We start from the raw sequence: 18,201 nt of genomic DNA on the forward strand, positions 1-18,201 counted from the left end.
CAATACACTTCTAGAGTTTGAACCGTTCCTCCCGACTCACCCTGTAAATATGGCTTACCCGAAACAAAATTCATTACTGGATACTCTCAGATTCTACCAATGACCTAGAGAGTCAAAGATACAACGGGCCACATATTTACCCTGAATGGAAGTGTAATCGCATGGAAGTCATGTGACTTCATCGACCACAGAGTACGTAGCAGCCTCAGAAGCCTGAAAAGAAGCTGTGTGGCTAAAACAGCTATATGAAGTAAAAGAAAGTATCAGTAAAATATGAAAAACAGTGTTCCCTACTGCACAAAACATTTAGACTTCAGTTATTATATCATCCGTGAAAAGTATGAAAGAAGAATGCTTGCAATTGATTATGCTAAAAAGAAATGCAACTAGCTGACATTTGCACACAAGCTTTGCCTTTTTGCATTTTCAAAAATTTGATTGAATGAATGAACTTGAAATAATTAGATGAAAATGTTTAGTAAGGAATAGTATATTCTAAAACAAGTTGCAGAATGAGCTCCTATTCCAACACGAATGCGAAATTCGAAAACGAGCGACGAAGGAGCGAGTTTTGGAACGCATGAGTGTTGGAATTGCCTTCTGCAACGAGTATTAGACGATATTTTCTCTATTTCAGTCAAGTTTCGTGAAATATTGTCGAAATTCAATGAAAAATTCAGATCATGTATCCTAGTGACATTTGTATTATATCTTGGCAGTTGGTGTGACTGTTACAGAAATTGACAGATTACGGAATTTCAATTTGAATCGTATGTTTCGAATTTTGAAAAAATTATAATTACGCATTGAATTCGTGAATTATGTCTGACGAAATCGATTTAACACCAACAGAATTGAAAGACATTGCGAATAATATCGCAAATCATTTCACTAAATCCAAATTATATTATATTGACAATAATTGACGTGTGTTGAATTTTGATAGGATTGGAAGTCCGACGTCTGTGTAGACAACCACAAAACGAAAAATATAACTGAAAACGATGCTGTAATGAGTTCATTACAGCACTGTTTTTTAGAACTGTAATGAACTCATTACGATACTGATATAGAGAAACATTTTTCTTTGTTCCCGTTATGTGATTTGTTTAATGTTTGTGCTGTAAATTTTTCGGCAGTATACTGTCTATGTTATTCGATGTCTATGAATGTTCATTACATTTTAAGATAAGCAACAAGTATAGTTCCCCAAGTTGATATCCATATTTGTGTTTTTTCTCACATTATAATACAAAAGAACCTATATTTCTTAATTGATCCAATTCACCTCATCAGTAGGCTTTGTTTATTTACCGGCTTAGGGTTCGAAATTCCGACCTTCGGCTTTGGAGTATGAGGTCCTACCCATTAGAGCCACTGCCTATCCGTTATAGAACTCTATATTGAATTCTGTTTTTGTTCTTGATTAAAATAATATTATAAATTAACATACAAATAAGTGATGAGTTTTCTAAATAATACTTACTGTCAATTGTATTATTCTTATTGTATTTCTCAAAATTCAACAGCACAGTAGATAACGCGACTAAAAGAGAAACTCCAATCAATGCCACGACAAGTGTGGTCAATGTCAGACAGCGTTCCATTTTGGTTCTGCGGTTCCACCATGTTGGCGATCTGAAAAGAAAAAAAAATCGATTTAGTATCATAATTAATTTAAATTCTGAAAAACACCTAAGATTAGTGTTTTATGTTCCATTTCACGCACCAAAGCGAAAAATTTCAGTATCATTTCAACAGTGGGAATAGGACAAATTCATATGTGGTAAATTCCTCAGAATCTTCATTCATATTGAATTAACTATCTTATCTGCATTGGGTGAGGAGCTTTAGCCTTAGCTTTAAGCAAAGTCATACGCTGAAGTCACAAACTAGGTACTGTAGAGCGGTGTGACTTTGCACCACTTTTTATAGTTTTCTTGGTGTAATTTTTTCGTTTTTTTGTGAAATGAGTCCTGTGCAAAGTATGTTTAATTTGAACATTTTAGTTGTCTGCTGTGGTTAGAATCAGATGAAAAGATGCACACTTCTTTTTTTTATTTTTAAAAATTTGGCAAAGTGACTCGCAAATCGATGCGAGTTTGCCAATGCCTTAAAAATGCGTTTTTTGGCTGAAGTGCTGGCGGTATATGTTAGTGCACTAATGCCTTCGGGTTCGCCCAAATATCTTTTGTTCATTTTATTCCAAAGAGTTCTTCTGGGAATATTGTACACTTCGAAAGCTGTCTGTATTGAAGTGTTTTCATTTCGAACTGCATTGATTGCTCGGATTAGTGTTTTTTCCGTATAATTACTATATTTCCTTGCATCCAACTCCTTTTGTATCGACGACTCATAATTGTGCCTCAAAATAAATAAGGTGAGAGAAATTTGGTATGTGGTAATGTCTCCCGCCAAAGGGCCACAATAGACAAATTTCCCGGAATGTCGAAATCCTCTCAACCAAATGTTTTCAGTTTTTTCTTTAACGTGACGTTTAATGAATGTAAAGTAAGCTGCTAAATATATCTCGATGTACCGTTCGCCATATTTTCTGCACAACTCCTAGTATTTCGCATAATATATACCTACGTTAAAAAATTACCAGCTCATATAACATACACACCATTCAAAGTACGCCAGACGACTGCGACGGTTGCAACATATGGGTATATAGTGTGGTTAAAGGTTCCGATTCGTGATTTCTGTAAGATGTTGCCAACTTTTCGAAAACAAAGTGAAACTTAAAATAATAGGCAGTTCGGCAAAGTCATCTCCGTTGGCAAATTCACACCGGCCACACCGCTCTAGCGTACTGAGCTTTCCATATGCTCCCGAAAAACACACAGATAATACTTAATACAATAATTGTGTAGTTAAGGAAAAACAAGTTTTTGTCATAATCATAGATAATGTTCATCAGATGTTTAGATAGAAGTATGTACCCATATATGCTTATAGATATACATTTCCCATCAATTAAACAACACAATCAAGACATTGGAATACGTATAATGATACTTAATACAACATTATTTCACTAAAAAGTTTTAGCTCGTGTGGTTTAGGAATTCTTTCAATTTAACTCATATATTTTTCGTTGAAGGAAGAAATAATAAACCATAGTCGTCATAATAACTAATGTGGAAATGAGGGAAGTCTGACATGGAAGATGAGGTTATGAGCATTTCTTCATTTATGCGCCTTTGAAGATCACAAAATCTTATAGAGTTATGTGATCGATAAGTCACATCATTTTGGTTGATTATTTTCAAAAATTAACTTTTGGATTATTTCCATTATATGAGAAAAAAAGGCAACTTCACTTCATAAATGACTCGACAAGAGAATGTATGAGAGAGAAGGTACTGTCCTTTCAAATATAGGGGAACTATTATTGGAACGTTCCCCCAGTTAACCCCCTCCCCCCGTGGATCCGCGCCTGACTTGACAGGGTTGAAGGTCAGGTTGTTGGAACAAAAACCACCTATGAGACCATTGCCGACATGTTTCGATTTTATTCTGGAATCTTCTTCAAGGCTAATCTATTTTGCGGTTTTTTGTCAGAACCATGAAATATATTGAATAAATGATACTTTTGGACACCATCAAATTAGAATTTAACGAAAGATACTACATATGCTATAAGTAAATAAATGACAGCATTATTTACTTATAGCATATGTAGTATCGGAGTGGTCTGTTCCCGATTTATCAGTTCTTTCGTTAAATTCTAATTTGATGGTGTCCAAAAGTATTATTTGTTTCATATATTTCATGGTTCTGCCAAAAAAAATAAAATCGAAACATGTCGGCAATGGTCTGATAGGTGATTTTTGTTCCAACAACCTGACCTTCAACCCTGTCAAGTAAATAGTTCATCAGTAAAAAAGGTCTCAAACCAAAAACTCATTCTGGTGATCTGTATATCCATTTCACAGAAAAATAAGATAGAAAATCAGGCATTGGCGGTGAGGAGGTTGAAAAAAAAACATGTGTCGACTCGATAACATTATGGAGTCTGATTGTGAATCTTGGTGAACTGGCCGAAGAGAGCTAATCAAATTCGGAATGATTTTTTTATCATTTTTTCGCATATCATATTAATGATATCCTGAATGAAGTCCTTCAGCCCTCTTCACAATATTTTTGTATATTTATTCAATTTTTTATTATATTTATGTTTTGGATTTTGTAACATTTTTTCGATTCAGAATACTTTTTGACATTACATATTTTATTATGTTGTTATTGATATTTACATAAATAAAGAATTGAAGAATCTCTGTTGATTCATTATGTTATGTGTGAATACATATTTTATGTTGAGATGTTTTGCATATTTTATTTGTAGATTAATATGGAGTTCAATCTGTGAATGTCCTGAGCTCGATTCTGAATGGACAGTACCTCTTCCTATTCGAAGACCGTTCTATTTTTATTCTCGAATTTGTTTATATTATTTATAGTTTATTTTTATATTTATATTTGAACAGACTACAGAGCTTCAACAATCTATGGTCCTTCAAAATCCATTAAAACGGCTTTTAAACAAATTATTATATTATAGACTCACCGACATATCACCTGAGTAAAGAAATACATCAATAATTTATTTATTTAAACCGAGTCCAACCATTATTCATAAAGAATCAACTCAAAGGACCAGAAAAACTAACCAATGATTGTGAAAAAGAATCCACACTATTATTAGTGTGTATCCAGTCTTATTCTGGATATCGAATTGAATGACTTGAGACGCTGATAAGATAATCAGAGGTGATAATTGGTAGAGCTTTGATGTATATGAAATAAAAATTTATTCCGCGTGTTATATGATGGTACGTCGAAGGTGAGCATACCAACAAGGTCAAAACAATCTGAGATATTTATTTTTTTTATATATGAACTTCACATCTTTTATCCTCCTTCGTTCCTTGTTGTTAATGCTATTTTCTTGAATTTTCTTATTCATATTTCTAATGGGCTTTCAAGAGTAAGTCTCGATGCACACGAGCGATCGTCTGGCGGGGAGCTCGCTGCGATCTCGCAGCGAGCACGTCGCGTCGTCTGGAAAATTGAGTTTCGATTTACACGGACGATGTTTTCCCGCTCCTCCAAGTATGGACGGAGGTTCGATGTACACACATTTTCGCTGCGAGAATTTCTCGCCGTGATTTTAGCAGACCAAAGAAAACTATGGTACGATTGAAATCGCGGCGTCTTCGCCGCGAGCACGCCACTAGCCGCCGGGACTCGCCAGAGACTGCTTTATCGCTGCGATTAAATCTCGCCAGCAGTTAAGCAGTACACGTGAATTAATTGGGTTTACACGGACGATATCTAGCCAGATGCATACCTGTACTGTTATCGAGAAATTGCGATTTTTCATAAGGGTCTTTGAATGAGATTCATGAAATTTATACTAGAAGAACAGATTTAAGTTCTGACTTTTTGATCATTGAAATCTCTACGGGGGGTTCAAAATGAGAAAATTCATTGATGACTCATTCGAACGTTAATATCAGTTCGACACCAACGTTTTGAATGAGTCATCAATGAATCGTCTCATTTTGAACAAACATAAGAGTTCTAAATGATTATTAAAAAGTCAGTACTCACCCCAGTTCTAGTATTTATTTCAATAAATTCATTCATTTTGGAGTCACTGAGGTTTTTTCGAAGACCTTTCATAGAAAATAGAAAAATGGTGGAATACTGTATCATCTATATAAAATTCAAGCGATATACAGAGTCAGTCTGACTTGTACATATACAAGGTGCGGCACGGAGGGCGGACGTTTTTCAGATGGGCATAACTTTCCCCCACTGAGGACGAGAGAAGTGGGGAAGGTGCCGTTAGACTCGTGTGTTCCTAGCATTTATTTACCAGTTGTCGCAAACTCGCATCATTGGCCCTTACTTCTTCGAAGACGTTAAAGGTCGTGCTGTTACCGTGAACTCAGAGCGGTACGTCGAAATGATCAACAACTTCTTTATCCCCGAATTACGACGGCAACGTGTTCCAATCCGAAGTGTGTGGTTCCAACAGGATGGGGCGACCGCCCACACAGCCAGAGCATCAATGGACGTTATTCGCCCTCTCTTCCCTGGTCGCCTTATTTCCAGGTTTGGCGATGTTCATTGGCCTCCCCGGTCCCCAGATTTATCCATATGCAATTTTTTCTTATGGGGACACCTCAAGGCTAGAGTATACGAGACCAAGCCCCGAACTCTGGACGAATTGAAAAGGGCTATTCGCGTGGAAGTTGCCCAAGTTGAGAGAGCGATGTTGGAGAGAGTCTACGCGAACTTCCAAGAGCGCCTCCAGCACTGCATCACCGATTTCGGCCACCACATGCCTGATGTGATTTTCCACACTTGACTGTCTCAAATGCTATTTCCTTGAGAATCTGATTCCGTCAATAAATGTGTTTTTGAGTAAAAATTAACGCTTTTATTATTTTTTTAAAACCATCCATCCTCCGTGCCGCACCCTGTATTTCAAGAAGATTCCTGAGGTCGAAAAAAATATTTTTTTGCTTTACTATTTTTGCTGATTCCATTTTTTTCTGACTTAATATAGCGAGCGTTCTACAGTTGAACGGACTTAGATGGAATTTTATGTTCGCAAAAAATTCATCACATCTATAAAAAACTATATTTCGAAAACCATTTTTTCCGATTAGATTGCATTTGCGAGATATAAGTAAAATTTTGATTTGTTACGGATTTTCAACAGTCTGTATCTTTTCAACCGAACCGAATCGGAAAAAATTGTTAAAGAAAACAGTGTTTTCCTTGATCTCAGGAATATTTGGTTGAAATATATGTACATGTCGAATTCTCCCCCAATAATCCAAGGACATTGGGAAATATCAAAAATTCAAGAAATACAATTTCAATATTTTTGTCATCTTTAGGTACTTAACAGGCCAATTGAAAATTCCCCGGTCTACCATATAGTGAAACACATATGGCAAAATTCGATTTTATTATTCAACATAATATAGTTGCCTTCGAGGGCGATACAACGATTATAGCGATCTTCCAACTTTTCGATACTATTTTTGTAGTCCTATTTGTCTTTGGCTTCAAAATAGGCCTTAGTTTCGGCGATTACTTCTTCATTGGTGTTAAATTTCTTTCTAGCGAGCATTCTTTTGTGGTCTGAGAACAGGAAAAAGTCGCTGGGGGTCTGATCTGGCGAATACGGTGGACGCAGAAACAATTCAGAGCCCAATTCATGCAATTTAGCCATTGTTTTCATTGATTTGTGACACGGGCGCATTGTCTTTATGGAACAGCACCTTTTTTTTTCTTCAAATGAGGCCGTTTTTTAACGATTTCATCCTTTATGGTTAGGTCCTTTTGGAGGTAATTAATGAATATTATACCTTGCGCATCCGAGAATACTAATGCCACAATCTTGCCAGTTTTCCACTTTACAGTAATTCAAAATTATTTTGTGAACTTTTTTGGTTTTTTCGTCGGTGACAGCCTCTTTTGGGCATCCACTGCGTTCGCCGTCTTCGGTGCTCATTTTGCCATGTTTAAACTTAGCATACCAATCAATTATGGTTGATTTTCTTGGTGCAGACCCCGGAACTCTTCATCAAGCCAAGATTTCGCTTCAACTGTATTTTTTCGCTTCGAAAAGCAATATTTCATCAGCACACGAAATTCTTTTTTTCCATTTTTTTTCAAATAACAAAAGTAGCTACACTCACAACGCAATTTCTCACAAACTAATGGTCGGACTGCTGTCAAATTTTGACATGTATCGTATGAAGGTTGGTACTAACTAAAAATCATATGGATTTAATACTAACACCACCATCTGTGCATTAGACCGAGGACTTTTCAACTGGCCTAGTATATCTATATTTCGTTCTTGCAGCTAAGGACATATTTCCAATGAATATTTGTTTAACAATTATAAATTGATTAGTTCTTATAGAGTGAACAACATTCCGTATAATAAATCGAAAACCTGGATGTCTATCGAACAATTTTTTTTTATGAAATGATCGTCATCCTTACAATTTTTATATCACAATCAACTTTTGTTTTGATTGTCCGAAAAAAAACCAACCAATTTATCCACGTGTCAACTAATCAGATTCATTGTCTAATTCAAAGTTAATCTGTTGTTTCTTTATACATATACCTATACAAAATATTGCCAGTCGAAAATAAAATAAGTATATTTATGAATGATGAAATATCGAGTTATCAGCTGGTGGGAACACGTTTATATCAACAAATTAAAGATTCACTTTTGAAAAAAACGTAAGCCACAGACACATTATTAAAACTGCTATATAATTGCTTGCTTTGTTGATTATTGCTGTCTAATTATGTTGAACGTACCTATGAACGTAAATTATGAAACATGACTTTTTATAACCTTCAGGTATGGCAGGTGGATTAAACCATTAAATTGAATAACAATTTTTGTTAGTGTTCCGCCACAAACGGATGTTTTGATGATTCCTTAATATTGCATCGCATTATGTGTTGTGAAGCGTGAAGATTCCAGAAGTTATCGATAAAAAAGTATACAACATCCTATCAAGAGGTTCGAGATGATGACATGAGCAATTGAAAAAAAAATATGAAAAAAATGAGAAAAGCATTGATGTGACGTCAGGAGCTTACGAACGCTAATTCATTCATGTTCTTGTTGCCCCTTGGAGACTACTCTCCAATGGTGTAATTAGTGTAGGAAACGCTTAAAAGTTTTTGATTTTATATATCAAATTGAATTGCTTCGACACCAAAATATTGCTCATTTTTTTCCTAATTTTTCTAATAATTTCTCTTTCTGATTTCGAGATGATCTTTCAACCAGACGAAGTTGAGTACCAAATTATTTGTGAAATATTGAAAGAATAGTTGAATCTAGTGACGTGAAGTGAGTACAAAGCGCAAAATTGCACCGTTTACAGTTCACAACCACCTTTTCCGATTTTATATCACTGAAGATAGAAATGTGAAATCAAATAATATAAAATGATTTACGTTGAGGATTCCTGGTAAATTTTCTAATTGTGGATGTCACAATCAATTTATTTCTCTATTTAGTGTCATTTCATTCTTGATTTCACAATAGATAGATTTCACTAAAGATAATGAGTTTATTGGCCGATCAGAACTTCTGTTTCTATACGGAAAAAAATGGTAATGTAATTCTTTGCAAATCAATGCTCGAAGCTTACTTTGATTCAGAAAAAAAAAATAAAAGTAATAAATGAGGTAATGAACCGGATTCAAATGAGAACCAACCTTTTGTAATTTGTGTTTGCGTAACCGTAACGATGTATTACGCTTAACATTATCGTTATTTCCTCAATTATTCGGAGTATAGATTTGAATAATGAGTGCATTAGAATTCTCCACTTCTTTATTCTTATCGCGAAATTTTGATCTCTATTGAAGTTAGGCTGGTAAATCTTGAATTTTCAATTTAAACACACAAAATAATTGTTATTCAAATTTAAACTAGATCGAAATGCTCCTTTTAAAGCAACTATACCGTCTGATTCATAAATATTTCGAAAATATTGATCAATCATTAATATGGAGTTACTATAGAATAACTATTCGTTTTTTTTCGAAGAGAAATTGTTCAAATATCGTAAAGGCAACTTGAGTCCGTTTTCAAAATAATGTTACATTTTGCTGTCCTACAGGTGATTAAGGATGAATAATTTAATTTCACAGTGGTAGTTTAGAAAAATGTGAAGAGAAACTTTGGTTCATACTATACTTTTTGATTTCTTGTTCTGCTATCGAAAAAATTTCAAATTGATATTAAGATCTAGGTGGTGAGCTGTGATGAATAATATGTTAATATATGTTAATATTAATATGAACATATGTTAATATTAATATTAAATTAAATCACTAAATTAAATCACTAAATTAATTATAAATTTTGGTTGTCATTTACAAAAAAGTGTGACTATAAGAAACACCCTGTAACTCGAAATCAAAGCGGGCCATGTTTATAGAACATTTTTTCTTTAAATTATTCTAGAAATCTCTCATTTTCCTTTGTACCATCAATTTAGGAACACCTTGTATATTACAAAGTGTACCTACCTACTGTACCTACTCAACAAGATAATAAGCCATCCAAAAGAGCTCCATAATACGTGAGCACCCAATAGATAAGAGACGACCTGGAGTTAGAAACTATAGAGAGATATTATTAAGAAACAGACAGAAAATCTAATCGAAAGGACAACCGTGAAATAAGGAGCATATTGGAAATCCGGTTAGGAATACCGAACAAAGGACATTTCTATCCAAAATGAAGAGATAACTGCAGAGTCCAGTAGAAAACACATACATACGAGAGAAGTCAAACTTACCGTTAAAGCAACTGTGGAAGAAAGTGAAAAAATGAGGTGCAAGAAAGAAATATCGGACCTTCATAAAGCACAAGGATCTGTAATGGTGAGATTATAGCCCTGGAGGACACATTAGCGATTTTAGCTGATACTGACGCCAAGAAGAATAGAGCACCGAAAGACCCTTTCCGCTGGTTTACAATGTTTACATATCATCGACGAACAATACAAGTTTTCGGCGTAAATAAATAAGACTTTATCAAGACAAAAAGAAATACATACAGGGACGTATTCGCAAAATATATATATATATATATATATATAATCGGTTTTAAAACGTCCGGCGACGTTGTCCGATGCCTAACTTCCACTCGTTCCTATCGTTCCATTGGTCCTCTCTTAGATTCCTATCGTATTCGCAAAATTGGGATTGAAAAAAATCAATAAAATTGTGTATTCGTGAATTTTATTTCCCGGTGTACTAATTGTTAGTTACAGCTCAAGGACATCCCAAACCACAGCCTAAATTTTGAGTCTTCAGCAAATTCTGTTTGAGAGTTATTGATTACACGGCAGCCGACCAGCTTGATGAATTGACTGTGACCTATTTGTCATCAGTTTGTCGAACCCAAGACTTATTTTCGGCATAATGTAGTGACTTGGTAGTGAAGATTCAAAACCAATAATTTGCAATATTTGGGAAATTACCAATTTGAAATTATTGCATGAAATATTTTATGTGCACCACGTTGGGTAACTTGTTTTCAGGATTTCGATATTCATGGGGGGTAATTACCCCTATTATTACCCCGTTAATCCGCCCTTGGCAAAACTATAACTCGCTAACGAGTTGTAATGATAAATTCAATTATAAACATCAATTCAGATCTCTTGTTATAGATTTAATAAACCTAGAACAGGAGATTTGAAATCATCTTAATTGGATGGAGGTAATTCAAGAGTACCTATACAAATGACAAGATAACTTTTTGCCAAATTGCTATTTTTAGTCATGATTAAGAGCAACCCCATTGATTTTTATGTAACATCGACGGAATTGAATTATTTTTAATCAAGCTCTCCCATAACTTAAGCCCGAGATAGCCACGATTCTTACTTACAGAAATGGACATGAACAAACCTACCATAAGAAAATAGTAGTATATTGTGCAACAAGTGGTTAAAGTCCCACTTTTCTCACGAGTGTGGAAGATTGTGGCACGAGCCTGAAAGGCGAGTTTTGAAATTGAGTTAGCTACGAAGAAGACGCTATTTTCCACAGCAGTTGTAGGAAAAATATATTGAATTTGTGTTTCTGATGCATTGCGCCCTCCTGGGGGATTTTTGAAAAATTCTTCAGGGGGTTTGACCGACAGAAACAACTATGCTGAATCATCACCTTTGAAGTATTATAAAGGTTGTCTTATGTAAAAGACCCTCAATAACTCAACAACGAATCAGAATTTGTGAAAACACTCAGACAGGTCGATTTTTGATGACATGAGGACCTGATCTGGGAAACAAAGCTTATTTCTACTAGCAACCTCCTGCAGAGGGTTGCAACCCCATCAGGAATTTGAATAGGGAAAGTGGGTAGTTTTTTAGCAAAAATGTATGAATGGATTCAAATTTGTATGAACCTGCAGTTTGTGTTCTATAAAGTGAATATTCACAAAGTTAAAAGGTGTTTTTTTGCAATTAAGGTACCGATAAAACTAAATGAAACAGAGATGTTCTAATTGATCGTATAATTTCTATTGAAAGAAAAATATTTTTAACAAACCTTATCAGTAAAAATTTTCCGCAAATGCTCAAAGTCCCCGACATTAAATTGCATGCCGCGATACAATCGTTCTTCAAAACTATTTGAAATAAATAATACAAATGACTGACACTTGGTAATGAATGAAGGAAAAAGGAAAAAAGTGCGATTTCCCAGTGTATATAAATATCAAAAGATATTACTTATCTGGTCAATGTTTCGACAAAAACGCCATCCACATAACCATTGTCAAACAAAAGATTTCCACGTTAATACGAAGGAATCAAAATCGAAAGTAACCCAAGGAGAATGGACGACATCGAAGAAAAGTAACGATATACCAGTTTCACCCTTGTTAGGGATCGTCAGTACCACATAACTCAACCCAAGATGACGAACAAACGAAATAGCATTCACCTTATTGAACGCTGGCAGATGCAAAGCAGTATGATTACTGCGATGCGCCACCCAGCGGACAAAAACCTAACTATTTCCTCCACGGGTACCTCAAAAAATTGATTTCCACGTGAATTGGAAAAATCTTCTGTGTTTTTCTGCCTTAGCGCCGTACAGCGCGAAATATAATAAATACAAATGACTGACACTTGGTAATGAATGAAGGAAAAAGGAAAAAAGTACGATTTCCAAGTGTATATAAAAATCAAAAGAAATTACTTATCCGGTTAATGTTTCGGCAAAAATGCCATCCACATAACCATTGTCAAACAGAAGATTTCCACTTTATTACGTGGGAATCAAAATCGAAAGTAACCCAAGGAGAATGCACGACATCGAAGGAGAGTAACGATATACCTGTTTAACCCTTGTTAGGGATCGTCAGTACCACATAACTCAACCCAAGATGACGAACAAACGAAATAGCATGCACCTTATTGAACGCTGGCAGATGCAAAGCAGTATGATTACTGCGATGCACCACCCAGCGGACAAAAACCTAACTACTTCCTCCACGGGAACCTCAAAAAATTGATTTCCATGTCAATTGGGAAAATCTTCTGTGTTTTTCAGCCTTAGCGCCGTACAGCGTGAAATACAATAAATACAAATGACTGACACTTGGTAATGAATGAAGGAAAAAGGAAAAAAGTACGATTTCCAAGTGTATATAAATATCAAAAGATATTACTTTTCTGGTTAATGTTCAGCAAAAATGCCATCCACATAACCATTGTCAAACAGCAGATTTCCACTTTATAACGTGGGAATCAAAATCGAAAGTAACCCAAGGAGAATGCACGACATCGAAGGAGAGTAGCGATATACCGGTTTTACCCTTGTTAGGGATCATCAGTACCACATAACTCAAACCAAGATGACGAACAAACGAAATAGCGGGCACCTTATTGAACGATGGCAGATAAGTAATATCTTTTGATATTTATATACACTTGGAAATCGTACTTTTTTCCTTTATTTCATACATGCTGTAGCATTTTAGGAGTAATAAGTTAATAATGTTAATTTGAAACTGTATAAACCTTTTTCTTATATAATAATAAGTCCCAGTAAGTGACTACTCTACATCCACGGCTTCAATTGAGTGCCTTTGGCTGAGATACTAATTTTTTTTATCACATGAAACAAGCATCAAATGCTAGTAGACGTAGTAATGATCGTAGCTTGAATTCAAATAAAAATAGTTAGCTTTAGAGCATTATGTCCCCTGCATCAACTTATCAATGAAATATTTGCATATCGGTTGAAACAGAACGTTGTTTTCACGAATATCCACTTAAAGCGACTGTAAATTTCAACCCTCCCTATTAGGGAATCCATAAGGCGTATATCAATGCAAATTAGGCAAACAAAATCGTCTGCAATCGGAAGGCAGGGCACGTACCGAGAGACTACATTTACCAACAAAGATATGATATGTCATGCCTGTTTGCTTGACCTACAAGCAGAATGATTTCGGCGGCTCAAGGGGTTTTCGTGATTTTAAAATCACTTTGGTGGGGAAAGATCAAATTCATGATTACAACAAATGGTGTTGCGATATCACAGGTATTTCAATATTATTCTGAAATCCTCATTACTGAATCGAAGATTCTCCACGTCATCATTTTTCGTAAGTAATATCTAAAGATATCTAAAACACTGGTGTGCTCACTTACTCTTGAAAAACCACAAGATTAAATTGGCGACTTTAGAAGGACCATTCTTCTTGGATTTTGATGATATTGGTCCCTTTTCAATCGATTTCCGCATCGTTTCTTATGGCGGCGCTCATGTCGTCTTTCTGTCAATGTCATTTTGAGGTTGAATCGAAAATGAAATACTTTTGGCAGGACAAATGAATATTTAAAATTGATGCAGTTGATTGGTTAATTCTTTGTATAGCGCCACCTTAAGGAAGAAAAGGGACCCATACCGAGCTGAGTCGCAAGAATTATCTTAAACCAAACCTAATCTGTGAATACACTAGTATTTTAGACTTCTTAGTGATATCATAGATAGACAAAATTCTTGGCTGAAAGTTTTGAGATGGTTTGGTTGCACCTCCACCGACATTTTTAGGGCAGCTACATCTAGAGTTTTCATTGCCAGATGGATCGCCAACCTTCGTTGGAGACGGCGTACTAAGAAGAAGAAGAAGTGATATCATAAGGGCAGCTACTTTTCCGAAAAAAGCGAAAAAACACGTAGCTAAGTAATATTTTGACGAGAAGCATAAGTGCTGCTAGCAACAAAAATACGAGTCGAAGACAAGGATTTTTGCAACTACACGAATGCTCTTTGTTGAAACAATATTACTTAATTAAGATTAAATGCCCGAATGGTATTTGACAAGACTATTTCATGAGACTATAGTTACTTCTTGTCGAAGGTATTGTAATTTTTGGCGAAAACAGCTGTCAAGTTGCCGCGGATAAACTTGAAATAACTGCTGACCACAGTTTTTCTATCAAGAAACCCTTTGTAATTCAAAATTGAGCGTTTGTGGTTGGTGGAAATTAAGACGTGGGAAATATTCCTTGAAAATTATCAACTTATCAATAATTTTTTGAAAAATATTTTCTCGATATTCACTTTTTCAAGAACTTTTGCTTCTTTCAATTTTTATGCAATTAAAACACTTCAGAACATCTCCTGCGATATCAATACTTCAGTTAATGTCCATATCTATCCAAATACTGAACACATAATTTCGTAACGCGGACAGTTATTGATGCCATTTTCATAATGAAAAACTGTCGGAAAAGGCGCTGGAATATATTATACTAAACCGGCATTTCTTTGCTTTGTTGATTTTACTGAGGCTTATGAACAAATCCGCTTGACAGATATAGGTACCTACTGAACACGAAATATAGCCTACTTAGGACTTAGCGATTCATTTGACTAACCCAATTCCCAAGTATCAAGAAAATGTTTGAATGCTTTTTGGCAGTCGATCAAGAAAATATCGTTGCGTCATCAAAACTTAAATTTTGGAAATATTAAAAAAAAAACGATTTTTCAACCTAATCGAATAAGACTACAATTTAAATATTATGTTATTATTCACTTATAATAACAATAATAATATTTATTAATAACAAAAATTATTCACAACATCAAAATCAATGCAAACGAATAAAATAGAGACAAATCATAAAAGAGCTTATTCTATGTTCAATTGTAAAAGAAAATTATCAACTTATTTTGATAGTTGCAAATATTTGCCAGAAGACATCAAAGTTGTCATAGTAGGAGGGCTGGTAAATCCTTATTTGACTCCTCCATCTCCTCTCACAAAGCTAGTTAATTTTTAAATTAATGAATGGACAGTGTTTATAACCTGATGAAAGAGGAAGAAGTTATTTTTAATTTTGAGTAATGCAATGTTATGCTCATGTTGGTCATTTCATGTATGAAAGGAATAGTAGTATTTTTTGTTCTCTTGAAATTGCCAAAGGTAGCGCTGCCCAGATGTTTGAGAGCAGTTAGGTATCAATTAAAAAAATGACCATTTATTTTTTTAGGGATTATCAGAATTTATAGTGACCACTTTAATTGAAATAAGCACAAATAAGTATCAGGGGTAGACTTCAAAGATTACTGGAGCCGACAAAAGGCCTAATTGTTTTTTTTCACAGTCCAAAACTGTACCTGATATACCTACTTGCGGCCTGCGCAAGGTGCCCTTGGTGAATAGTGCTAACTATCTATTTATATCGAACACGGAAGAAGAAATATATGATTGAAAAATAATAATGTTTTTTGATAGTTGATTTTTTTTTCCTATCAAGAGTGAAATATTATTGAGAATGAATATGCGTCGAATAAATTGTTTCTCTCTTTCGAACTTTACCAAATACATCGAAAAATGTGCGACTAATTGCATTCAAGAATATCACCATTGTGTCGAATTTGGAACAAGGTTAACTGAACTCACAACAAACAATTTTCGTTCAATTTTCCGACAAAACAAGATACCGACTCACTCTCTCAGAGCCAGTTCTCAACGAAAGATCATCGACCCGATATTTTTCCAATTGCTATTTCCATTCTGTTCAGGTTCGTCTTTTCACTGTGTCCAATTTCAATTCGAAAATAATTTATTTATTAGTCGTTATTTTGACGAATTTTTTCGTTGAATATTTGAATTTTAACGAATTTTACGATTTAATGCGAACTACTAAACGAATTATCTCCATGGATTTTATTGATCACGCAAACTGAGTCATTCAATTTGAAAGTTGGAAGATAGGAAATAAATGAACTTTATGTTTTACGGTTTTGAATTTGTTGTGGAATTATTGCAATCGAAATAGTCCTAAAAAACTTTGTGTGAAATTGTTCCTGAATAGAAGTAGAATATTATGGAAAGTACTACACGTAACGAAATCATGACCAACTGCGTCAACAGAATTAAATGATCTATTACGATTTGTTTGATGATAATTATGAAACGATTTTTGGAATCTGTGAGAAAATGAAGAAATAATGTGATCAGGTGTAAAAAAAATTAATTCTTATCCTAGTATTTCAATATTCGCGAAATTAATTTATTAATCGATAAGTAGGCAGTTAGTTAGTTTTAGTGAGATTTCAATGTTTATTTACATCTCAACTATTCTTTTGTTATCTATGTAAAACATTTTTTTGATGAATAAACTTATTATTATTATTATTATTATTAATTATTCGTTATAATAAACATATACAGGTTTATTCACCGGGATGACATTTATGGAAAAGTAATCATATCTTTTAGCTGAAAATTTGCATATTGGGATTTGAGATAATGATTTTTCTCCCTGAAATATTTTCAGATCTCTTCAACTTCCGGTTATACCGGAAACAGACTACTACTTTCTTATTTCAAAGCACACCCAGTATATTATTGCATCATTAGATAGCTTTTTTGACGAAAATTTCGGCAATATGTCTCACATTGGGTAAAAACTCAACAGGTCATGAGTTATTGGGATTCTTATAAAAAAAAATGGTGTTGATAGGCAATTACATTTTTTTAAATATTTTTATCATTTTCGATTAACATTGATTGATTGATTCAAATACGTAGTATTATGAAACTGTTCGCGGTTTAGACGAAAAATGTACAACTATCACATTGAACAGAATCAACAACTTTCTTGGTGCATAAAGCGTATTTCTAATAGTATAATCATTTTTTTTTCGTAGTGTAAAATCTTGAATGATAGTTTTGTTTTTTCGGATTTAGATTAATCAGAAAAAAATCTGCCATTCGTTTTCTTCTAGATTAGAGACTACTAGAGATACCCTCTATACATATACAACGAATATACGTAAAATTTAGCTTGCTCAATCATCTAGCAGGAATTACAAAATGAAGTCAATGCCACAGAGCTGAATGGTGGTCAATCATCGGTGATTTGCAAAATGTTATATTGCCGCTACTACAGATTTATTATGTACGCATAAAATTTTGTATTTGTTGTATTTGGTTAAACCCTCACATATAAGAGTGCGTCTTACGTAGGTAGGTATATAAACGCGAAATTATCTGCCTTAAAATGTATTGCGTTTTACTTTTTTTATGAAAGGTGGTATGGGTATTTAGTCATTTTTCAGCACTTCCGGAATACTGGA

The 18,201-nt window shown here is 34.4% G+C and overlaps 1 protein-coding gene across 5 annotated transcripts in view; it reads right to left on the reverse strand.

The window, feature by feature from the left end:
- Nucleotides 1–18,201, reverse strand: part of LOC123679038 (neprilysin-2-like) — a 49,063-nt gene that overhangs the window by 13,577 nt on the left and 17,285 nt on the right. For all 5 annotated transcript variants that reach the window (XM_045616366.1, XM_045616365.1, XM_045616367.1 and 2 more), the window contains exon 2: nt 1,487–1,638. In XM_045616366.1, the coding sequence (XP_045472322.1) occupies nt 1,487–1,638 (152 nt within the window). The remainder of the gene's footprint in view (nt 1–1,486; nt 1,639–18,201) is intronic.

The sequence above is a fragment of the Harmonia axyridis genome, chromosome 4 (genome assembly GCF_914767665.1).
Source record: "Harmonia axyridis chromosome 4, icHarAxyr1.1, whole genome shotgun sequence".
Classification (NCBI taxonomy): Eukaryota; Metazoa; Arthropoda; class Insecta; order Coleoptera; family Coccinellidae; genus Harmonia; species Harmonia axyridis.